The sequence below is a fragment of the Gopherus evgoodei genome, chromosome 10 (assembly GCF_007399415.2).
Source record: "Gopherus evgoodei ecotype Sinaloan lineage chromosome 10, rGopEvg1_v1.p, whole genome shotgun sequence".
Lineage (NCBI taxonomy): Eukaryota > Metazoa > Chordata > Testudines > Testudinidae > Gopherus > Gopherus evgoodei.
The window spans coordinates 9,288,900-9,314,577 of record NC_044331.1 but is presented as its reverse complement, the minus strand read 5'-3'; the positions used below and the strand labels follow the sequence as shown (position 1 = coordinate 9,314,577).

General features: G+C 45.1%; 1 protein-coding gene and 1 long non-coding RNA gene across 2 annotated transcripts; one reads left to right on the top strand and one right to left on the bottom strand.

Moving 5' to 3' along the window:
• Positions 1-25,076, top strand: SYNM (synemin). The gene is made up of 4 exons (XM_030576710.1): positions 1-2,258; positions 10,562-10,686; positions 19,344-19,417; positions 20,026-25,076. The coding sequence occupies exons 1-4, from the start codon at positions 1,473-1,475 to the stop codon at positions 24,174-24,176; spliced, it is 5,136 nt and encodes a 1,711-aa protein (XP_030432570.1). The 5' UTR covers positions 1-1,472; the 3' UTR covers positions 24,177-25,076.
• Positions 4,895-22,812, bottom strand: LOC115658209. The gene is made up of 3 exons (XR_004002205.1): positions 22,798-22,812; positions 15,619-15,624; positions 4,895-6,228 (listed from the first exon to the last, which is right to left on the bottom strand). It is a non-coding gene; the product is annotated as an uncharacterized LOC115658209 (long non-coding RNA).
• Positions 25,077-25,678: the final 602 nt, after the last annotated feature.

Genomic DNA, 25,678 nt, shown 5'->3' with positions numbered 1-25,678 from the left:
AAGGCTTACTAGAGGTAACCTCAATTCTAACCTCAGGCTCTGGTAGGTATCAGTCCTCCAAAACCCACAACTGGGTATTCCCAGTATTAATATTGTCTCAGATTCAAAACCAGGCCCATCCTGGGCCTTTGATCTTGGTCTCATGTAACAGGTGATCAGCTGACAATGGCAAAGCAAAGTTTCAAAAGGCTGGGTTTCTTATTTGCATACACTACCCTAGATATTCCTCAGGAAAACCATTTAACAATTTTTTGGTCCAAAAGTCTGTTTGTGTCTGGCACATTGTTCAACATAGTCCTTTGAACCCCCAGGTCTCACATCTGTCACCTCGGCCCATTCCAGAAGTTACATACAATCCTGGCCCATAGTAATACATAAATCATTGATTTAATACAAGGGAGCCCAACGATACTTAAACTTAATTCAGTAAGGTGTTCCAAGGGTATGGCAGGAAATTGTCTCTCTGTCACATGGTCCTAAAGATGCCGAGTAGTTTGCTGTACCAATACAAGGTCTGATGGACTTTGATGTAAATGTGCGTACAGTCATGCACACACTGCACATACAGAATAAAACAGTTCAGGTAGGTCACTCTTCAGCTTTTTTTCAAGCTTGTGTAGAAAAAGAATGGGTCTGAGTCTGCACTGCCTGCACTTTGAGTGGTCAATTTGGAGTCTGATCCAATGTGCGTTGATGTCCATGAAAGGACTCCTCCTGATGTCAGCAAACACTGGACCAAGCCCATACACCTGTGCAAAGTGCTGCAGCAGGGAGAGGAGAACCAGACCCACTAGAAACAACGGTTTGAGGTTAATTAAGGATACAGGAAGGACAGTCATTTGGGTTCCCTTACCTCTGTATTTCCAGCCTTGCCAAACTTACAAAAATCATGCTAAGAGCCAGTTATTATTTATTTTTATTATTTAAATAAAGTAAACGTAGTCTGGATGCAGGAACAGGAGCGGATTCCAAACTAACCCACTATTTGATGGAAGAACAGAATTAGAGCCTATGGAGAAGCAGAAGTAAGTTTTTCACAACAGCCAGGGATGGGGAGGGCTTGGTGTCCTACCGAGAGCCTAACACTTGGATTCCAAATGATTAATTTCTCAGCTGCCTCACTGTATGTTGGGACCCTGCTCAGCTCTTAACTCCACTTTACCCAGCTTTAAAAACAAACCAAAACTGGGAACTGGGGAGGGGTAAAGGCACCTCTCTCCAAAGCCGGACGCGCCGGGGTGGGCGGCTCCGGCAGGGGGCGTTGTTTTGCTGCCGCTCAGACGAGCCGGCGATTGGCTCCCCAGCCCCGGAGCCCAGGCCAGCCCCAGCCCAGTGTGTGAGCCGCCGCTGGCCAGCCCGGAGTCCGGCGCCGTCCTCGGAAGGGGGAACAGCTGGGGCCATGAGCAGCCACCCGGAGCCCGCAGCCCAGTGACACCGCTGCAGGGGCGAGCGCAGCCCCGACGCCTGGCACGATGCTGCGCTCCCGGGAGGAGGAGTGGGACGAGAAGACCCAGCTGCGGGAGCTCAACTCCCGGCTGCGGCTCTACGTGTCCCGGGTGCGGGAGCTGGAGCAGGAGAACCGGCTGCTGGCCCAGGAGCTGGCCGAGCTGCAGCAGCAGGAGCTGGCCGGGCTGCGGGGCCCCCAGCAGGAGCTGGCCGAGCTGCGGATGAGCGTGGCCGAGCTGAGCCGGGCCAAGCGGGAAGCGGAGCTGGAGCGGGACGGGCTGCGGCAGGAGCTGGGGCAGCTGGAGGTCCTGGCCGCCGAGACGCTGCAGCTGCGGCGCCGCCTGACGCCGGAGCTGGCCGGGCAGCGGCAGCTGCTGGAGCGGCTGTGGGGCGAGTGCGCCGCGCTGGAGGAGCTGCTGCAGGGGCTGCGGGCCGAGCACCGGCAGCTGCTGGAGCGGCAGCGGCGGGAGGCGGGCGAGGTGCGGGCGCTGCGGCTGGACCTGGCCGCGCTGCCGCCGCCGCTGGCCGGGCTCAGCCTGGAGCAGCTGGAGGAGACCTACGAGCTGGTGCTGGGCCAGGCCTGCCGGGAGAGCCTGCTCCGCTACCAGAGCCAGCTCCGCGCGCTGCAGGAGCGGGAGGCGCGGCTGGGCCGGGAGAGCCTGGAGCAGCTGCGGGCCGAGGGCGCGCGGTGCCGCCTGCAGCTGGACGAGCTGCGGCGCCAGGGCCAGCAGCTGGGCGGCCTGGGCCAGCGGCTGGAGGAGGAGCTGCTGGCTCTGCAGGAGCTGCACGGCGCCGAGGCGGAGGAGTATCAGGTGCGTGACGGCTGCCCACGCGCGGCGTGGGGGAGGAGGGGGGACTGGCCGCCCGGCTGGCACCGCCCACACCAGCCAGTGGGGGAGGCAAGATGGGAAAGCCTACCCAGGGCAGCTCGCTGGAGCCGCGGGGCGAGGGGGGGACACGGCTGAGCAGGGCTCTGGGGCAGGCGCTCTGCAAACCCAAACTCTGGCTTAAACGAGCCCTGCTGAAGATTGGGGCTGCCCCCACTGTCCCCTCTTTCCCAGAGTCTCTTCCCCCCCACTATCTTGACTTTCCTAGAGCATCTTTCCCAGCCTCCACTTGCCCCCTCTCTTCCCACTATCTCCCATTTCCTAGAATATCCCCACCCCCACCTCCAAATACTCTGAGCTCCTCCCCTCACTGGGTCCTACTTTTTGTGCCTTTTGCCCATGGCCAGATTTACACCTTACGCGCCCCTAGGCACAGCATCTTCAGCAAAACCGCCTCTCTCCGGCCCCAGGTGACCTTTATGTTGCACACAGTTCTAGAGAGAAAGGGGCCCCTAGAATGCTGGTGCCCCAGGCATGTGCCTACTATGCGTAATTGGAAATCCAGCCCTGCTTTTCCTTGGATTCCCTTTGGGGGATGTCTCCTCTCCCATGCATCTGGCCTAACCCTTCATCCTCTTTCTGCACCCCTCCCTAGGATCCTCTTCCCCCAGTTTTCCTTCTTGACTGTCAGCTCCGTCTATGTCAGCCCCCCTTTCCTCTCCTGCCCACAGCACCCAGCCCACCCCTGCTGTGCAGTGGTCTGCTGGCCCACACCATAACCCTGCTCTACCAGCTGCCTCCGTCCATACATCCTTCCCTACCTCTGATCCCTCACCTGTGCATCTGCTCCTGACACCCTTCCCCCCATCTGACTTAGCTTGCGCTGCCCCTGCTCCCTGTCTCCCACCCCATTTCCCATGCACCAGCTGCTTGCACCCAACTCCTTGGCTCCCTCCTATTGGGCACCTGGGCACACTCTGCCTTTCCCCAGCACCACCTCTTCTGGGGCTGCGGTTGGGCGAGGAGGCAGCCAGCAGGGAAAGGAGCCTGCTGCATTAAAGGGAGTGGCCACTTCTGGCAGGAGGACACAAACTCAGGGATTCCTTTTCAAAACCTGGGGCGAAGTTGGGACCTCTGGCTGGGGAAGCAGTGAGAGTGAACAGGGAGATGATGACTCTTAGCATATCTTTGTGAGGGGTTTACCGCTCCCACTTTGCCCTGAACAGGCACACCCAGCTGCAGAGTCAGGGTTGGGCGAGATCAAACCCAGCCCGCTAACCTGAGCCCCATTGCCAGCTCACCATAGGCACACTGGGGAACGAAGCAAGCCCTGCAATGGGTGAACTCAGCTGCAGAGTCATGGGACTTGGTGTTCTGGGGACAGGCATGCTGAGCTCTCTTTCCAGCATGTGACAGGCAGTGCTTAAAATGGTCTCAAGACATGAATGTGTGTGTGGGGGGGTGCCTGTCACTTCTAACTGCCCCCCCCACAACTGCCACTATCAATTCTGCCCCCTCCAGCCCCCCTCTTCCTGCAGCTCCTGGGGTTCATCACCCCCCCCTTGGAATGGTCGGAGCAGGGGGGCAACTGCAGGAGGAGCCCTTCCCCCCACTTCAAGGCCTGGAGTACCAGGGAGGGATGGGAGAATCAGAGCTGCACTTCTCCACACTCTCTTCCTGTGAGGATGGTGGTGATCCTGTTAGGAGGGGAGAGAGTGCTGCCTGCTCCTTGGAATGGAAAGCAGCCAGGAGGAGGTGCTTTTCCCTAGGCAGAGCTGAAATGTGCACCCCTCAGTAATCAAAGGCCTGAGTTGTAGAAGTTTTATTTGGTGGGTCTGCGACAGAGAGCACTTCAAAGCACTGACACCAAGTATCTGGTGATGGGAGTTGGCCCTTGGGCCACATGTAGTGAGTCCTACCATTTTCCTGGCCACCAGAGTCAGTGATGTCCTGCATTCCCCTCTTGCTAGAACAGTTCTCTATCACACTCATGAACCTGAAGGATTCAGACCCCAGCGTGGTTAACTGAGGCCTCCATTTTTCTATGGCAGAGAGGCTGATTACCATGGTGTTGACTGGGATGGGTTTTTTTTGGGGGAGCGAGGATGGAGTGAAGCCTTAAATAGAGGTGTTTACTCTGTGTGGACATTAAAATGCCATTGTATTTTACAATAGCAAATTGTACTTCTGGCCAAGAGTTCTGGCGACCACTGTTCTGCAGTATGCCAGTTATAAAGCACCCTCTGTGCATAGATAGATCAGCATACGCTGGGAAAGCAAAATATCAAAGGTTAGGGATGGAGAAGACATATTAGATCATCCAGTCCATCAATCCACTATGCAGATCAGATGCTCTCCATTTCCTCAGGGCAGCATTTCTTTTGTTCTTCATCAGACCTTTTATTAACACCCTGCTAGATCTCTTTGTCTGTCTGCAGCCCTCGTGTTAATGATCACATTGTGTGTAAGGGCATGTCTGACATGGGAGATTATGGAGATATTGCACATTGTGAGGGGACTAGAGTGCGGTTGCTCTGTGCCTGGATTTTAAATTGCTAGCTTGTTTGCAAGTTGCTATGAACAGAGACTGATCAATTCAAAACAAAACACAGCAAACAGCAGAGCTTTTACACTTAATTTGAAATATTCTGGTCTTTGAGGGGTTAAGTTATTCTCCTTTTAAACATGCATTTAAACATTTTTCAAAGCAGTGGATGGAGATTTTATCTGTGAATCGCCGATTGAGTTTAATAATAGTCCTGCAACTAAAACAATGCTTTTTTCAGGAGTTTCCTGTGGCTCAGGTTTTGTTTTTATTTGATAAGAGTAAAAATTATAGAAGCTTATATTTCCCCCAGCAAAATGGAAAAATGCCTTCATTCCTAAAGATGCATTATCTTTAGAGCCTTGTTATAAACTGCTGACATTAGAAATTCATAATGGAAAAACTCATTGATCCTTAACAATAATGGGTCGAATTGTTTCATAAAGCAGCACCATATTTCAAGAGTCATCCTTCCCTTCTCCCCCCTTATCATGTACAGCTCAGTACCAAAAGTTTTTCTTCTGCAGTTACAAGAACGGCTATTTCTTTTCCCTAACTCAACCAGAAAAGGTATTTTTGTACCAGTTTCATCTCCATATTAGGGTTGCCAATTTTGGTTGGACGTATTCCTGGAGGTTTCATCAATGACAATCTTGAATTAAAGATTTAATCTTTAATTCCTGGAGACTCCCGGACAATCCTGGAGGGTTGGCAAAGCTACTCCATACATGTTTACATTTAGCTGGGGATTAGTGGGGAAAGGTGACTGCAGGTATTCTGGAGAGTGAATCAACTTTACAGGATTGGCAGTACCGAGGAGAAACAGGTTAAAAATGCCAGTTAATAGAAAAATCAAAATTACCATGTGGCTCCTAGCTGTGCTGTTGTACTCAGGATGAAATGTTACTTTCTAAATTAAAATCGGCCTGGTTTGAGGTGTTTTAAACACAGTATCTTACTGTTACCTTAAAATGAGTTATGGTAAGCAAGCCAAACTGCTTCAGCCCCCACAATGAAAGCACATTAGCTGCACATACACCTAGATTATATTGAAACCTCTGTAAAAGTGGCGTCATGAGGGTCCGTGTTTATTGCCTCTCAGTGATACTATGGGAGGGTGGACTTACCGCTGGCATGCCATTTTATGGCGGGGCATGGTGTTGCAGGCTTTCCTTTCCTGCCGAAGCAGCTCTAGCCCTGCGGTGGTCTGCCTCTTCTCACGGCTCGGCCCTCCATCCAGGCCATTTACTTCCCCCAACCCTGCTCTGCTGGGTGCCAGGGAGTCCAACAAATACAAGTCCAGTGTCCTTACATCAGGTCTTCAGCCCCCAGCTTTGAACCCCATGATCCTTAAACTCTGTTGTCTCAGGACTTTAAAGGGTCCTTATCTCCTTATATCGGGGGCTTCCTCTCCTCTGGGTTCCAGCTCCGGGACACAGTAGTGAGCAGGCAAGCATTGTCTATTCAGACCTGCTCCCTGCTAACTCTCTGGGCTTTTTCCTCCCTCAGCAGGCATCTGCCACAGCCCCGTCCTGGGCCCACTGTATACTTGTATTCTTATCAGCCTTCACAACCTGTCTTCACAGGCTGCACCACTTCTCAAAGTTCATGGCAGGGGAGGGGCTTGTAGGGCTCCCTCCCTCCCCCCCCGTGTCTCCTAACAAATCCCAAATGAAAATGTAAACAACCCATTTTGTCCTCCTCACAATTGAACTTCAATCTTTCTTAGCTTTCCCCTGTGCTCTGCTCGTCAGTTCAACACCTCCTAGGGCTTTCTCCCCAGAGGTCCAGATCCTGCCATTTATCAAGGACCACCAAGAGTGTCCACCCCACTGGCATCTCCTGGCCAGTTGCTAGCGTTCTCTGCTTAGAGGGAGGAACCCAGGTCCAACTCTTTCTTTGGACTTTACCCTCTACTCCCTTGGAGTCCTTCCCTGGCTCAGCAGGTGTCTTTCAGCTTTCTGTCTGCCACTGAACTGCTGAGAGGGGGACTGTGTAGAGTTCTTTCACTCTCTTCTTCCCAGCTATGCTTCATCTTTAATGGGGCTGCCACGCCCTGTAGTTGCCACCAGGTCTCTAATTCCCTTCCCTTAATTCTTTCAATGCCAATGTGGGAATCTACACTCCACCATCTGTATCATATTAAAACCACAGTTTACAATTTAAAGAAGATTTTTCTAGTGACCAACTATGCAAACTCAACCTGGTTTTTCAGGCTGGAGGTGGGGAAAAGGTGATCTGTCATGAAAAAATATAAAATGGGGGAAAACAAGTATTTTAGGCTTTCTACTCTTACTCAATTTTTTCGGACATAATTTCTTTTCCAGGAGAGAAGATATTTAGTTGGGCTTTTGAAGTCATGTCTAAAAACCAGTTATTATCTGTGTGTTTATTTAAAAGTGATGTCACTCGCAGATATGTTTTTTTAAAATACGAATGTTTATGGTAGGAATTTCCTTTACAGCTGTTGCAGCAAGGGGATTTATTAATATTTTCCATATATTATCCACTCCCTCTGTGTGGCCATTCTTGTCTCCTCCAGCGCTGCCTATCCTCAGTAAAGCTTTCAGTGCTGACAGGTGGTAAAATGTAACTGCAATATAGTCTGGACTGGCCAAGCACTAGCACAAATCCTGCATTGGGCCTGGTGGGCCAATGGATGGCTCAGTAGGACTCTTGTGTCTCAGGTTTCTATGGCCCTAATGACATGCTGTGATGATATTTATGCAGAAACTCCAGTTGACTTCAATGGCAGATTCACATACAGTGCGATAGCAGGAGAGGGCCCTATATTTTTAGAATGCAAAAAAGACCCTGGCTTTCATCCTGCTCCACTGAAGCCAACTGGACATTTGCCACCAACTTCAATAGGCTTAGGATTGTCTCCTGTATCTGTTCCATGTTGCTGTGAGCTCCAAAGGAGAGGAAAACAGCCTCTTGTTGAATTAACATTTAACACAAATCTCTCACGCTGAATTCCTGTACTGATTTCCAGCCAGCCAAGTGCTGGGTGTCCTCTTTTCCTTTTTCTCCCATTAAGCTGCTAAGTGGCCATGAAGTTTGTAAAAGACGCCAGACCAAGAGTGCTGGAGACTGAAGTCCTTTCTTTATTCGCAGAACAAGTACAGTTAGACTGCCCTCATGCTGCCCATTCTCCCACTGCCCTGCTGATGTTTCTCATCCTTGACTAGAAGGAACCACCTTAAGGGGTGTGAGAATTAGTCCCCTTCAGTGCTTGAGTGGACACCAGTGATTTTTCCTCTTCTCTTTATATAACTGAGCGGTGAACCTTTCCAAGTTAATCCCTTTGCTCAGACCTCTGAAAGGAGCGAGCATAGTGCAAGAACACAGGTCACCTTCCAAGACGTGGATGCTGCTTCTTTACCAGCGATACCAGGAAAGACCTTTGAGATTATTAGTGTGAACCAAGTTAGCTCAGCATGTATAAAGCCAAGAAAACATAAGGTGATTTAAGGATTATTTTTTGGGACTAATGTAATAACTACCCTTCCTTAAGGCTTGGTCTGCACTAGAGCTTACTTCAATATAACTTATGTAGCTCCAGGGTCCACATCCTTTAGTGATGTAAATTGCACTGACCTAAGTGCTGGTGTGGACAGGGCTATGTCAGTGGGAGAGCTTCTGCCTCTCATGGAGGTGGATTTGTTATGCTAGTGGGAGAGCTCTCTCCCATCAGCACTGAGCATTTTCTCCAGACATGCTACAACAGTGCAGCTGCAGCACTTCTAATGTAGATTAGCCCTCTGTTTAACATGCAGATGTTCCAGCTGTCACATGCTCTGCAGTCTCAGATGGCCATGCAGATAGGGAAGGAGGATGTAATTCCATCAAGGGATTCCAGTGACAGGTCTGTTTTTCTCCAGACCATGTACTGACATCCTTGGCTATTTGCTTTTGTTACAGTTCACGGTTAGCTTAGCTGTTGCTCTGACCCCCCCACTCTGTGAGTTGGTCTCAGGGCATCCTCTCTGTGGCATTAGGCCTTTAGTTTTCCCCTCTCTGGGGTGGAATCTTGCAATTCTCCCACTCTTAGACCTGGGCATGAAGCTAGAGTCCCTTACATATCAACCATGATTCTGCAGCAGGCTTGACTGGATTCAAGCCCTGAAATTCTTCCCTTCTGGAGCTGTGACCAATGTGTGAATATTGGGAGACTGAACAGCCTTTTCAAAACAAAGTATTGTTTAATTTAAACAGAAGGAATGCAGCATCAAAAGAGCAAAGGGGTATTAACCCAACAAAGACTCTACTGTCTTACCTAAAATTTAGGTAGGCTCATCTTATCCAGACACCCCCGCTTCTAGAGCTGTGAGGGACAGTGTGCACCCCTTCAGATTACCATATTTCAGGTGCTCAAAAAGAGGACACTGCTGCAGTTTGGGGGTAAGCTGGAGGGGGAGTACAGTTAGGGATGCTGGAGTGACTATCTGCAGCGGGGGAATGGACAAATCAGCTGTGGATGCAGGGGAGGGACCAATCGGGAAGTGGACCAGTCTGGGCTCTTTCTGAGCTGCCGTGTCTGCTCTGCAAAAATCCTGGACATTGCCTGTTGTTTGAAAAATCCACCCGGACAGAGCCTCTTCAAGGGTTGACCTTTTTATCCTTCTCAAAGTCCCTTATCTGTTCCGAGCCTCCTGAACCTGGCCAAACAAGTTGATGCACTCTACCCCACGGGATGGGGACAGAGATAGACTTCACAGCAGTTATTCCCTTGTCCTTTAACTATTGGTAAATGGAAGACTATTTGAGATTTTTGTCTGCTTTCCTGTCTAATTCCACCAGGAGCAGAAAGCATATAATGCTTTGTAATTGCTACAGTCCTCCTTTGTGGAAGGTCACTAGACTGCTGTATTGGACCCAAGCCTTTGGATCACACATGCTTCCAAGCCCACTAGGTCTGGGTAGGTCCAGACACTATCTCTTGGTCTGGCCTCTTATGTACACTCTCAGTGTGCAGACCCCCTGTCTGGAGCCCCTCGATGGGAAGATGGGACTCTGTGGTCTAGCTGCCCTCAGCCCCAAGACCAGTGCTCTCCCGCAGTGAACATTCAGAATGCTGCTCAGTTAAACTCCTCAAGAGGAAAATGAGTGATCACAGGCCTGTTCCCAGAGGCCAGAACTGCACCTGGAACCATCACCCATAGGTCCAAACATCCCTAGACATTGGAATCTCAAACTCATGACTTGGGTCCACAGATCTGTGTTCTCCTAAAAGGTTAACAGACAGTTGCAACCAAGTCAGATTCTATTCAGGTTGTCGTGCTGCATCTTTCCCCATTGTATTTGAGCATTTCAAATGGTAAGTGGTGTGTGTGTGTTTATTCCAGTATTGAATCTGGCTTTTAATGTGCCACAGACCAAATTTATAATAGGGTGCTTTTTGCTTGCTGCATAGATGGTGACTTTTGTGTGTGTGGTGAGGGTGGGGTGCAGCTAGATGGGATTTTGTTTAAATATGTGAAAATAATTTAGTCAGGTGTAACTCTCACATCCTAGCATGAATAATCTATTCCAGTAATAGTATCTCATGAACCATATGCCAGTGAAGTCTGAGAGTAGGTTTATTTTTTTCTGTAAAGCTGAGCTGCCAGTGCATGTTGCTTTAATACTTTTTAAGATTCTTATCTTGGTGTTTGTCGTAAAACTGGAAAGTTATTATAAGCACAAGTGTGAAAGCGTAAAGTCAAATTCTTCAAAACTAATAGGAACTGTTTCTGTTTAGAGTATAATTGCTGCCCTAGAAGAAGAAAAACAATTCCTGACTATGTCAATCATGAATTACCTAAAGGACTACAATGAACTAATGCAGGTGAAAGTGGGACTCAGCCTTGAAGTTGAAACTTACAGGTAAGGATTATAACTGCAGTAGGTAGTACCATCAGGAGATGTTTTAAATTACTCATCAGAAGTCAGACCTGTGAACTACACTGGCCTTTTCCATCTTTAGGATGTAGTGATACATCAGCTTTTTAAAAGGAAGATGCTTGCCCTTAAACTCTTCAGGTTTCTTCTCCTCCCAGTGCACATGCATAATTCCCATTAGAGTGGGATCTCTGGACTTCTGGGTTCAGTTATCAGCTTGCTATTGGCTTACTGTGTGATCTGGGTCAAGCAACTTAACCTCCCTATGCCTGAGTTCTGTCAACTGTGTAAAGGAGAAATAATACCTATGTTGTAGGAGTGTGGAGGCATAATATTTGTAAAGTCCTTTAATATCTTCAGATAGAAGATCATGTAAAAGTGTAACATTATTGTAACTATTGTTCTTCATTAATAATGTTAATAGGTATTACCCATATGCAGACTGCTGAGGGAGATTAGCACCTTTGATGTAGCACTTAACTTCAGCCATTTTAACTAATAGTAATTATGTCTACGGTTTATAGAACAGCATGTTACTGAAGCCATACAACCCTTTGAATCCTAGAATTCTAAAAGCTTGCTACTTATTTTGCAGTAAAATTCTTGGTGCTAAAGGAGCATGCTTGATTACTATGATGCTAAAAGCCAAGTGAATGTAATTGTTCTTACCATATTTGAATATATGCAAGTATTAGCTGAAGGCTCAGCATCTGTCAGACTGTAATTGATAAGTCATAAGGCAGTGTGGATCTTCCACCTGGCAAGTCATAGTGCCAGCATTCAATGTTCAGATTGTTACAGGGTTTGGATCTGCTGCTTACTGTACCTTTTTTGTCTCTACCACACTGATTTAAGGCATTGTTTCAAATACACGTTCTGTTTCTGCCAAAGAAGGAAATGGAATAAAGAAGTTAACAGAAAACTCCATTTTCTAAACCAGTGATACTCAGACTGAGGTTTGGGAGTTGCAAGTGGCTCTTTTAATGTGTCGCTTGTGGCTTTTTATAGCACATGATATTAAAACATGGTGTGATTTTAATAATTAACCAATCTAAGTTATTACCATTCAGAATGCTTTTACTATGTTGTTTTAACTAATTGTAGAATACAAGGTCAGTCATTTTGCTGTAAGAATAATATATATATAGTAAATGAAACAATGAATTCACATGATTGTGGCTCTTTTGGGTAATGTTGATCGCTATTTTGGCTCCTGAACCACAGAGGTCTAAGTATCACTCTTGTAAACCTTACTTTCCACCATCCTGGGCTTTGTTAAGGAAACACATGCTCAGGCCAAGTCTGAGTAGTAAACAGCCATTCTGCTAATAAATCTTCTTTACCTGTGAATCTTTCTAGTCAGTCGCTAGTTGAGCAATTGAAAAGCCAGAGCACTTTTGAAATCTCAAGATCATAAGTTGTTAATTGACACATGGCACATACTGGTTCAGAATGGGGAAAAAAAGTTGATGGATAGCAGAGAGAGAACATTTTTATGGTAAAGATTTTGAGTTTTTCCGCTGTTAACACTTTATTTTCAGTAAAGTTGGCGATGAAACTTATTCTTTACAATTTGTATTGATTTTTAAATTCAGAAGACAATTCTTATTGAGTGAACCAAATAACCTGCAAAAATTTAATATGTCTGGCTGCTATCTTGTCCTCATGAATCCATAGATTTGTTTATATTGTGTATTAATGTTTCACACACAGAGAATGTGTAGTTACAACATTGCTTGATAAGTACTGCTACTACTGTCCTTTAAATATTGTATAATGTTGCTGTGAACTATTAAGCAGCTGAGTTTGTCCAGAAAGTGGTGGGTGAAGTGATCCATACATGTTTGTTAATTCAGAGACACTTATTTAGTAGAAAGAACACAGAAGTTATTGTTACTGATCAAATCCCAGCTCTGACACCCACTTCATATGTTGCTTTGGGCTCATGATCTAATCTTTCTGCTTCAGTTTATGCATCTGCTAAATGAGGTAATAATACCTTCATCTCGGTACAAAAGACCCAGAGATACTGTGCCAATTAACATTCACACAGGATTGTGCATGATGCTGCCCAGATATATAGGTGCTTTGACACATGCTTAGTTAGTAAATGAACAGGCAGTGTTGCAGCTCTGTAAAAGTCAACTGCGAACTCATTAAATCTCAGAGCCTCTCCAGAAGTCATATCACGATTACCTCTAGTGTTGTCGGCTTGTGCACGGATTCGTAGTCCTCAGGGAGTAGGAAGCAGCTTGGCATTGCCTGGAAGGTTTTTATTGTCCATTGAGGTTGCTGCCTTAGCCTATAGAGACTTGAGAAATATTCTTTAATAGCTTGTGATTCTCTGTACCTCTGTCTGTCACCATCTCTGTCTTGTTGGGATAGACTTCAGCATTTAAATTTACAGCTTCCTGTTGAAAGAAACCGTGTTTGGTTGAGGCCAGAGATAGACTTCCAATTTATCAAAAAGCAGTTCTGTTTTATTGCTGTAAAGAGAGTTCCTTTAAAATCTCAGGAGGGGGAAAATTACTCTTTTGGCTACTCCATGTTTCACACAAACAAAACCACCACCCTTCACGGGGGATTTAATCCCCTCCCCTAGTGGATGATCTTTATTCATTCCATTGAGGAAGAAAGATAACTTGGTTCTACTGAATCAACTTTTGTATAAGACTGCTCTGGACTCCTGGTCTTCTGTTGTTATTTAACCAGTTCCTGTAGTAATCCTCTGTACCCAGGGGCGGCTCCAGGCACCAGCACGCCAAGCGCATGTTTGGGGCAGCAAGCCATGGGGGGCACTCTGCCGGTCGCCGTGAGGTGGCAGGCAGGTTACCTTCAGCGGCTTGCCTGCGGAGGGTCCGCTGGTCCCACGGCTTTGGCAGACCTCTCGCAGGCGTGCCGCCGAAGGCAGCCTGCCTGCCGTGCTTGGGGCAGCAAAATACCTAGAGCCGCCCCTGTCTGTGCCTGTGATAACCAGTGTATGTGATGTAAGCTTCTTCTCATTCTCATAGAGGAAATCAGCTCCTATCCTTTATTTAGGTACATCCAAAGGCCCTTGTAAAGACCCATGCTCATAATTCTGAGGTTTCTATTGTGAAGTTTCAGTGATTGCCATGAGACATCCTGTCCTGTTGGCATCATGGACTAAGCACATGGTGTTTGGTTTACTTTCCTCTCCTTCATCCCATACAGCCCAGAGTGTCTCTGTGTCTCCCACTCTATATTTTTTTTCCGCTTTGTTTGTTTGCTAACTCCTAGAGCTAGCGTCTCTAAGTAAGGATGAGAGAGTATTTCCACTGGAGCTAGTCATGGCCACTCCTGCATTGGCTGGCCAAAAGGATCATGTTGCAAGGAACTCCCTTCCCCAAGGACCAAGCATACTTCTTTTCCAGTGCTGCCAACCCTTCCTGCTCTTATGAATGGGACCGGTTCTGGCAATGGAACTTCTGTTGCATGGCAGCGTAAAGTTCTACAGTTGGCCATTTTCATTCCCATTCTTTATCTGTAAAGGCTGAAATAAATATTTTCCTAATGTTGCAACACATGGTTCCATGCTGCTGAGATCCTGCAAAAGCCAAAGTAGATTAGACTGTGTAATAGTCTCCAAAGGGAAGTGGTGGAAGACACATCACTTGAGATACTTAAAACTGGATTGAACAAAATACTGGGCGGCCAACTGTTAGGAACCATCTTTCACCGGGCAGTGGGGCATTGTTGCAGCATCATCTTGCCTGGATCCTCATCAGGTGCCCCATGTCTCAGTTTCACTTCACAGGCTCCCTCTGGTTGGTAGGATCATTTGGTGATTTAGGGACTTTGGGCCTTCTGCCAAAAGAAAAGTCCTCCACTTCCAGGGCAAAGGGAAGGACAGCTAAAGAGTAAACCAAGCCCTTTGCCATCATGGGTCATAGCCCTCTGCCTAAGGTATGCATTATCATCATGTGGCCCCTTCAGTTGCCAGGTGCTCCTTCTCCCTTACATTGGGAGCTGACCAGTGTCTCTACTTCTGGGCTTCGTAGCCCTTCTGCCTTCCAGCAGCTTTGTTCCTGTCACCGCCACTTCCAGGTCTCACCCAGTCCTCTCTCTACTCCAGGCTCAGGAACCCAATACATTGAGGCAGCTACTTGCTACCAAGTCCAGTCTACCCTGCTTCCTCATTTCCAGGGCCACTTCCTGCTTCAGCCAGACCTCCTTCCTGGTCACATCTCAGGAGCCCTCCACTGAGCCCTTCCAGATTCATTCCCTGATTCCCCCTCTGCAGGGAACCACTGCCAATTATTTATGTTACCACCAAACATGCTGCTCCTGCCAGCTCCCTCATTTACTGAGTGTTCTGTCTCATATATATCGAAGCAGGCCTGCCGAGCACTCAGTCACTGCTCTTCTTCACATGATCCCTGTCCTCCAATCCCATGATTTAGGAGGAAAACCAGGCTCAGTTGAACTGAGCCTGAACTCTCTTTAAAGGGCTTACTCAACCTGTGACAGGCCTGACGTATGTATGTCAGTGGTTCTCAACCATTTCCAGATAATCTCCTTGTTGCAACGGAAAAATGTCCGCATCCCCCACAGGCTGGGAGTTTCAGGACCCCCTCCCATCTAGCACTGAAGAAAGGGAGAGTGGCCAGGACCTGATTGCAACCCACTCCTCTCTGGGGTTCTTGATCCCCTAGTTGAGAACCCATGGAAGAAATGATCGAAGAGGTCCTTTTTGTACATGACTGATTTAGTGGTAAGGCTTGTGCCGCAGATCATCACAATTGCACACATCTTATTATTTTTGGTACCTTCTCCCTCCTGTCCCACCCCACTTGTGTGTCTCATCCACCTGTTCTCTCTTGCCTTTTAGACTGTAAGTTCTCTGGGATAGAGCCTGTCATGTTCTATGTGATTTTACTTCACCTAGCACAATGGAACCCCACCCTGGTTAGCTCCTAGGTGCTAACACACAATAAATGTTAAATACTGACAGTAATAATCAGGGGGATGAGTTAAAGATTCAGTATTAATTTCCTGACTCTCTTGGTAATAATTTATCTTAGACGTACTGTTATGTTAGTGGCGTGGGTTTCTGCATTCAGGGTATGACTTCAGGGAAGTATCTGCACAATTACTTTATAAGGGAGGATTTCTTGGAGGAGCATTTTTCATTGTTGTTTGTATTATGGTAGTACATAGAGGCCCCCACTGAGATTAGGGCCCCAATCTTCTAGGAACTGTACAAACACATAGTAAGAGATGGTCCTTGTCCCAAAGAGCTTACCGTCTAAATAGATAAGACGAACAAAGAGGAAACTGAAGAATCGAGAGGTGAAGTTACTTGTTAAAGATTACACAGCAAATCGTTGGCAGAGCCAGGAATAGAAGCCAGAGTTCCTATTCTCAGGCTTGTGCTGTATCCACTAGACTGTGCTCTTCCTTACTAATTTACTATCTTAAAGTGTAAAAACAATTTTAATATTTGCATTGCATTAAAGTCAGTGGAACTATATCATGAGCCAAATCCCACAGAAATACTGAGTCACAGTCCAGTTTTGCTGGGGTTTTCTCTTTATTTTCATGTACTAGCACGTTTTCAGAAGTAATGTTTTCAGATCCAGCTTGTCTCTGTGTGCTGTTGCCATTTGCCATATACAGTGTACTTCTTGGAACTTATTTTTAGTGACTTCATATGTTGCTCCAGCAACTGAACAACTGTTGTTTTAACAGCAGCCAAAAATCCCTAGTCATACTATCCACATTCCTAGTTTCCATCGTCACAATTAATACTTTCAGTGCCTGCACTGTCAGATCTTTCAAACTTTTCTGTAGCATTGGCAACACCATCCATAGTGCCTAATGAGAGGAGCAATTTTCTTTGCACTTACAGGCTAGAAGAGATCAGAAGTCTGGTCTTTGGAGGTTTCTCTAGATTAGGAAAAGCTAGCCATGACCTTTTATTTTGATTTAACTGATTGAGCTTGACCTGGGCCTCATCTCTAGGGTTGAATTTGACTAGCTTAAATATGTTAACCCATGTCTACGCTAGGGAAAAGTTTGTGGTTAGCAACCACATGTTAACAAACCCTGACCTAACCTTGCCCTTTTCTTAATCTGTACAAATACATGGTTGCAAAGAAAACCTTACAAAAGTGAACTGTCAGCTGATGTAGTGTTGTCCTCCTGAATGTGCAGAAAGGCAGAGGTGTAAAATGACCCATTCATCTCACTGGTTAAGTCTGAAACCTAAAGATGACCTTTTAAATGTAAACATTATCCATTTCACTGATGATGGCAGAAGCAGCCAGCTAATGTGTTTATGAAACTTTCTTCCACTCCCTCCCGGAGTTAAAAGCCTCAGCTATCAAGAACTCCAGCTTCAACCCAACAACTTCTATGATGTAGTTACAGCTTATCAGTGTAAAACATCTGGCATTTCCAAAACGGAATGAGGAGGCAGTATAACATAATACTTAATCCTGCCTTGAGTGCAGGGACTGGACTAGATCGCCTCTCGAGGTCCCTTCCATTTCTGTGATTCTATGAACGTGAATAAAACAGAATATAAGAAACAGAAGGGTTACTGTACTGTGATTACATTGTTCAATTGGATATTTAAATAAAGCTACCACAGAATTTCCAGTCTGCTGCATCAGAGTGCTGCAGAATTTAGGTCTAACTTTTGGGGAGGTATATAATTGGGGAAAATAGCATCAGTTAATAAAGAACAGAAAGAGAAACTTATTTCACAGCAGGCAGTATAGGAGTGTGTTGGTGGTGCAAGGGAAAAAACAACAGCCTTGGAATGACGTAGGAAAAACCTGCACATAGATCAGGGGTCAGCAGCCTTTGGTACGCGGCTCGCCAGGGTAAGCAAACATCCCTCGGCCCGGGCCGCTTCCCACTGCCCTCATTGGTCTGGAACAGCGAACCAGGGCCAGTGGGAGCCGCGATTGGCCGAACCTGCGGATGCGGCAGGTAAACAAACTGGCCCGGCCCATGTGCCAAAGGTTGCCGACCCCCGACATAGATGTTTGTAGATTTACTAGAAATTCTCCTGTCCTTATTTATTTGGCCACCATTTCTAAAAAATCTAGTAGCACACGAGATGCAGCCTTATTGCATGCATTTTGTAGATGATATAGAGACGGCAACAATCTTGCATTGGCAGAGTAAGGTGGTTGTTGTTTCCGGCCCCCCCCCGCCCCAATTTCTATGCTGATTCTAGAGAGCATCTTTAGGGCCGTGAGCATCCTTCCTCAGGAAAAAAAATTGATGATGAAATGTGTGTAACTTAGCATTCCTAAGGGAAGATAATTGCTCCTTAAAAATGTATTGAATCTCAGCTATGTTAATTTCAGTGGGACTTGTTCCCTAGGGTGTTTGCCACAGGTGCATAAGGGAAAAAACCCAGGGTAGCACAACAGGCAGGGATAGGATGAGTTTGTGTCTGATTGTCAGACTGCCAGTCAGAATGAGCAAAATATTGGGATGAACAGTGGCCAGTGTGTGTCTATATGGTGCATACTAGGTATACTCTACAGCAGTGTTTCCCAAACTTGGGACACCGCTTGTGCAGGGAAAGCCCCTGGTTGGCCAGGTCAGTTTGTTTACCTGCCATGTCCTCAGGTTCCGCCAATTGAGACTCCCAGTGGCTGCAGTTCGCTGTTTCAGGCCAATGGGAGCTGCTGGAAGTGATGGGCAGTACATCCCTCGGCCCGTGCCACTTCCAGCAGCTCCCATTGGCCTGGAGCAGTGAACTGTGGCCAGTGGGAGCCATGATAGGCCAGACCTGCGGGTGTGGCAGGTAAACAAACTGGCCCAGCCTGCTAGAGGCTTTCCCTACACAAGCGGCATCCCAAGTTTGGGAAACACTGCTCTACAGTATGTGACCAGATGAAAAAAATTTGTGCTCTTATTCTCTAAGACAACGTTTTAAGTTCAGTCTAGTATTCTCAATGAAGCCAGCTAAAGGCTTGGTCCCTAAGGACAGCTGTGTTTGTCACTAATATAGGGGATGTAGTCTGGCAGATTCTGCAGTGTACTGGTGTCCTGAGGATAGGCAGCAAGTGAAAGTGATAGATGCAGATGTTCAAGAACAGATAGCTGTGACTTTTTCCCGGTTTTTTTTTTTTTTTCGCTTCTGGTATAACCCCTTTATTGAGAAGCCAAACAAAATCTGTATTCTCGTTGTTTCTGGTAAACGGCTGTTGAGCTAAAACATATAGCTGGGCTGAAGAGCTTTTACAGGAGTAAAGCTTACAGCCACCCTGGTTTCCTAAAACCATGCAAGTTATTTTAGACACTGGGGAGAGGTTACCAAGAAGAGCGAGACCAGAACGCTGAGAAATGGAGGGGAAAGATGAATCGGCAAGATAACTGTCGCCATAAAAAGTTACCCAAACCTTTTTTGCAAAATATATCTTGTTGATTTCAACTTGCTGATTTTACTTCATTATCTGTGCATTACTGAGAATAATTTCCCTCTCTAGTCTATTTAGAACTCCGTTTTCCTTAGTATCGGTCAGTATGTTTGAAAGTAGAAGTAATACTTCTTTCTCCTGTTCATTTGTGATAGTGCTTTGCCACCAGATTTCTAAAGTATATTATAACTATTCTTTCTCTTTCTTTTAATCAAATGTATTTGCATGTGTGTGTTACAGAACTTTACTAGAAGGGGAGAGCAGCCAATGGATTATTACATGGATTGATCAGCAGGGGAGAAAAATACCACAAGGTAAAAAAGCGAACACTAAACTTAGACCTCTAAATGTAGGTTTTAGTCATTGTTTTATATTTTTTTTTCCAATGAGTCTGTCAGTTTTGTGCAGTATATTTTTAGCTGTCGAGCAAAAAATGAACTCTGTGAGCTGTTTCTGAGAATCATCTCTCCTGGGAACCACAGCGGGGAAAGGAGCATAACATCAGGCCACCGGGGGGCCCCACGCCGGCAGCTCCTCCGGGGTGGCTGTACCACCTCCAGCCCCGCCCCCAGCCGAGTCCACTGGCAGGGCTGCTGTACAGATGGAGGAGACCCTGCATGGAAGGACTGGGGGAGGTACAGCTGCGCTGGAGAAACTGCTGGCCGTTCTGCTTCTTCTGTGTCTTTTTGGTATGCCGTACCAGCTATAAATACCTTGCTGGTAAGGCGTACCGTACTGCTCTACTTGCACTGCTGCTAGTATGCTTGAAAGTGAATTGACATTATTTCTTCATAAATATTTTAACCTTATATTAAGATGATATCTAGATTATTGCTTGTCACTGATATTGTACATAGATTATTTTTATATTTTACATACAAGACAGTATTTTAATTTTTGCTTATCTATGCTCGTTTTGCAGGTGTCAGAAATGCATCTTATGACTACGCTAATAGTTACTCTGCATACCGAGAAGAAAATAAAAAGAAAAGCTTTCCGATTATCAAGAGTGCTGACGCTAGACATAAAACACCAGTAACTTATATTCGCAGCTCTGCACTTTATTCAACTCCGACAAGGCGTGGTGGACCACGGACAACAGATAGTGAAAAAGTTTTAAGGAAAGATATTCTCAGTTCAGAATATCATCCATCAACCACTATTGAAAAGGATGCCACTTATGAAAGAACTGTGAAGGACCACAGAGAGTTCAAAACCTTTACTCCATCATATAGTCTTTGGGGAGACACTGAAATTCATCGAAAAACATTTCCTGAAAGAAAGAGAACAGAAGCTACAACTTCTTCGGCAATTTCTTTTTCAAAAGAATTGACAAGTGTTCGGAGTTCAAACAAGGAACACAAAATTGACACAAGGTCAGGTATTTCTGAAAGTACAAGAACAAAACCAGATAATTTTACTAAATTTCCATCTTATGAGCTGAATTCCAATTTTAAACAAACCAAATATGAACAAACCCTAGATGACACTCATGCTATATTGAAAGAAAAAACAAAAGGAGACAAACCAGTTAAAGAGGGGGAAAGTGGCGTGTTAGAAGAAAAAGATAAGCAATCAGTCAATGAGGAAAGAAATATTATCATGGAGAAAAAAGAAATGGATGATAAACCCACTTCAGCAGAAAGAAGTGTTAATTTTGGAAAGAAGACTGAGGTAAAACCAGAAAAGAAAACACATGTAATGGAAGAAGTGATTATTAATGATAACAAAAATCTTTTTTCAGGAGTCAGGAGTAAGGAAGATAGCACTGCTAAAGAGAAAAAAAATGTTACATGGGAAGAACAAACCAGAGTACATAAATCAGCCAGAGAGGGAGAATTTTTTCTCCCTGATGCAAAGATTAAAGAAGATGAAATAACCAAAAGGAATACAAATGTGTTCTTGGAATCAAGAAGCAAAGAGGCTGTTGAGATACCCATCAGTGTTGAAATGTATACTCCAGACAAAATATTGCAGAACAGTAACACAGAAATAACATTTCAAGGCTTTAAAACCTCTGTAGGAAGAGAGACAGATGAACATACAATTAAACCTGTTGAAATTCTCAGTGTGAATGTTTCAGAAAAAGAACCCAATTTGGAAGATGAACATGGAATTAGTGACAAAAGTAGCCCGAGAATGGATACTTTGTCAACAGAAAACATAGCAGAAACTATTGTCGCTGATATTCTTAAAAGTTTTGTTCAATCTTCTGGTTCAGAAACAACTCCATGTACAAAAGTAAACTACCTTGAAAAGAAAAAACAAGATGATGAGAAAGAGACAACTGAGATCACAGTACAGTCTCAAGTTCAAGAAGAAATATCGATTTCTGATGAAGTTGATGTAGGAAGTCTGTTAAACAAGGATGGCAAAGTGGTTCTGGAAGATGCTATGGGAATTCCATCCAAAGATGTGATAGAAGATGTAATAAATGTTGGCCTGAAAGGAAGAGACCGTATCGGCAAAGTGTCTGTTAATGTTGAGATTGTTGAGGAGCCACTAGAATCTGCAACTGATGAAAGGAGTGAATTTTCAACACCATTTGAAGTAGAGGAAGTAGAGGATACATCACCTGGTATGGAGCAGCATTATGGCGACGAGGGGCAGCAGAACATTACAGCTACAGCTGAAGATTTTAAAAAGAAAAAACAATCCAGTGAGATCCTCACCCATGTGGAAGAAGTAACCGAGGCAGATGACTCAGTTGATGAACAAAGATATTTTGTATCTACTCCAGATGATTACCCTTTGGCTCATGGAAAAGATGACGACTCACTGTATGGGCAAATTCACATAGAAGAAGAATCGACTATTAAATATTCTTGGCAAGATGAATTTTTGCGAGGCACACAAAGAAGAAAAGATGATAGCTTGAGCTCACCAGAACAAACGTATCAGGTGGTGGGAGAGGAAGCAAGTGCCTATGTGTTAAATGAGGAACATCCAAAAGGTGAAGCATCACATGCAGAATCCGTTGTTATTGAAAAAAAGATTAAAATACCACATGAATTTCAGGCCTCAATAAAGGGGCTTTTATTGAAGGAAACCAAGGACCCTAAACAACAGTTGAAAGAGGCATTGGAACAACTGGAGGGGAGTCTTCCAGAAAACGTGAAAGAGGAACTAGCTGCATTAACGAAAGAAAATCATGCTGACTCCAGTAGCCTGGCAGTTGAGATCAAAAAAGTTGAGCAAACCAACGATGGTGGTTTGGTGACAATTGTGGCTGAAGTCAATCTGTCCCAGACCCTTGACACTGATCAGTTTGATATTGCACAGCTTGGTGGTGTTATCACAAGTGAGATTGAGAAGGTGTCACCGAAGTTCCCAAAACAAGAGGGCTTTGATGAACATAACGACCCAGAGTTGGAAAGATGGACTGATGGTAAAAGCAGCAAAGAAACAGACATTTCTCCATCGAGTAATAAATCCACTTCTTGGGCTAGCCAAGGGGTTTACAGCTCATCCAGTGTAAGAAGCAAGAATGGCATGGAATATCATTCCACCGAACAAGTTATTCATGAAGGTCCAGTTTCAGAAGCTGTAGAATTTGGTAATGCAGAAGAAGTCTCTCAGTCACAGGTATCGACTGATATTAACAAATCTATCAGGCATATTAAAATAGGTCCAACAGAAATTCGGAGAACTGAGCAGATCATATATGAAGGGCCCATTTCTGAAACTCTGGAACTTGGTGGTAGGGGAGATCGTGTTCAGACAGAAGGATCATTGGATACTGGTAGATCTGTGAAGCTTTTTAAAATGGGTCCTAAGGAAATTCAAACCACTGAAGAAATCATTTATAAAGGGCCTGTTACAAAAACTGCAGCTGTAGATGAACCTGAAAATCTAGCTCAGCCACAGTTTTCAGCTGATATTAATAGGTCCATGGGGCATATCACATTAGGTTCACAGCAAATTACTGAAGATATCGTTTTCAAAGGGCCCATTTCAGACTCTTTAGAGCTCAGCAGCTCAGGGGATCTCTCTCATACAGAAGGATCAACAGATACCAACAGATCAATAAGGCACATTAGATTAAGTCCAAAAGAAATTCACACAGAACAAATAATATTTGAAGGGCCCATTTCTGGAAATGTGGAGCTCAGTGGCACAGGAGATCTTTCTCAGACAGGAAGTTCGATAAGGCACATTAAATTAGGACAAAAAGAGATTCATTCAGCTGAGAAAATCACATACGAAGGGCCTCTTTCTGAAAAAGCAGAGCTTGGCAGTATGGGAGACAGCTCTCAGATGGAGCATAGGTCAGATACTAATGCATCTATCAGGCATATTAAATTAGGTCCCAAAGAATTTATGACAACTGAACAAATCATCTACAAGGGGCCCATTTCTGAACATCTGGAGTTCAGTGAATCAGGAGACAATTTTCATTCAGAAGCGTCAATAAAGCGCATTACATTAGGTCAAAAGGAAATTAAAACTACTGAACAAGTCATATATCAAGGCTCCATTTCTGAATCTCCAGAGATCAGTAGTGCAGGAGGAAGCCTTCTGGAGAGTGAAGGAAACTCAGATATCAATAGATCCATCAGGCTCATTAAATTGAGTCCCACAGAAACTCATACAGAGCAAATCATCTTTAAAGGACCCATTTCTGAAACAATGGGTGATCATTTTCAGACAGATGGGTCATCAGAGAGCAGCCGATCTATAAGGCATATTAAATTAGGACCCCAGGAAACATCTTTTACTTTTCAAATGGATGTAACTAATGTGGCGGGAGTGCCTGTGGTGGAAGGGAAAACACAAACAGCTACAGTCACTGTATCAAATAGGAAGGAGCCTGATGTCAGACAGTCACAGGTTGTGATTGAAAGTGACCAGAAGGACACTGACAGTGAAAGTACCAAAGAAGCAAGTGTTTTTCCTGATGCTTCCCAGGCTCCTGGTGAACAAGTAACAGAGAAGTCAGCATTTGAAAAAACTGTACAACTGCAGAGACTTGTAGACCAAAGGTCAGTGATTTCAGATGAAAAAAAAATTGCCCTTGTGTATCTAGACAAAGAAGAAGAGGGGGAAGAAGATAATGATGGACACTGGTTCTGAAAGGACGTTTTAATATAACCTTGCTTATCAGCTTGTTTATCACAGAGATTTTTGACTGCCGTCTTTTTAAAAGGAACTGTCCCACTACTACACCAACATTGGACTGAAAATTTTAAATCCAAGCCTGAAAACGTCCACCATCCTTTCCCCTAATTTGTGAAAGCTCTTTAAGGGAGGCCTCCTTCTATTGCAAATTCTTTTTTCACTGACCTATTTCCAGTTGCTTCAAGTTTCTTCAGTCTCCAGGACATGAAGTTTCTGCTGGAGATTTTTCAGGATTTTTTTTTTTTTTTTAAATATTGAGCTAATGCACAAGTGAGAGTCAGAAAAATCCAGTTCAATCAACTTTTGAACACTGTGTTGTACTGGGATACTTTAATTCAGCACTTCTGTTTAGATTTCGAAGTATTAACCACAGGCAAAATGAGTAATAATAACTGTATTAGAAGAGTATTAGATTAAGGCATGCAGGCAATTGATTTTAAGTTCCATTCCCATGTGCTCATGTGCAATAAATAATAGTAAAATCTTAGGAAAAATTAAATCATTACAACTATGAAGTCAAACTCTTTCTAAGCAAACCATGCATAGCAAAAATTTATGGTAACCTTTGTTACCTTTATAGTTAGAACCAGATACAAAAAGGCAGTAAGACTACATCAGTCATATTGTTTTCAGGAAAATGTTTGGTTCGCCTTTATAAAGTGTAATGTTGTTTTTAATATTTTTAAAGAGAATCAGTAGGCAAATGGATAAAAACCATAGGCTAAATCCTAGTTACACTGAAATCAGTGGTAAAATCCCTCCAACTTCCCTGACTCCACATCAGGGATCGGCAACCTTTGGCATGTGGCCAGTCAGGGAAAGCCCCTGGCGAGTCGGACCGGTTTGTTTACCTGCCTTGTCCTCAGGTTCGGCCGCCTGTGGCTCCCACTGGCTGCTGTTCACCGTCCCAGGCCAATGGGGGCTGCGGGAAGGGCAGCCATCACATCCCTTGGCCCACACAGCTTCCCGCAGCCCCTATTGGCCTGGAGCAGTGAACCGCAGCCAGTAGGAGCCACAATCGGCTGAACCTGTGGATGTGGCAGGTAAAGAAACCGGCTGGCGAGCTGCGTGCCAAAGGTTGCCGATCCCTGCTCTACATAGTGATATGTGAAATGACTAATCTCAGTATATAGTGCTGTTCTGATGTTAGATATTGCAAATGCCTAAGGAGAGTGGGATGACATATACCATACGGTATAATGCCTTGGCACAGTGGGATTAGCTCAAGTGTGGTTCTTCTCTGACAAGTGACTGAAAAAATGGCATTGATGGCTTCCATGTTCATTGTGTCTCAGTTTCCAGATCAACCTTTCTCTGTTTTTAAAAAGATGTTTTTTTCTAACTGTACATTCAACCTCGGATCTGAAAGTCACTCCTCTGGGTTCTTTGTGACCTCTTATCACCAGTAATAGATTTTCTCGGGCCACACTCTTCAGTTACAGCACTTGAAATGCCAT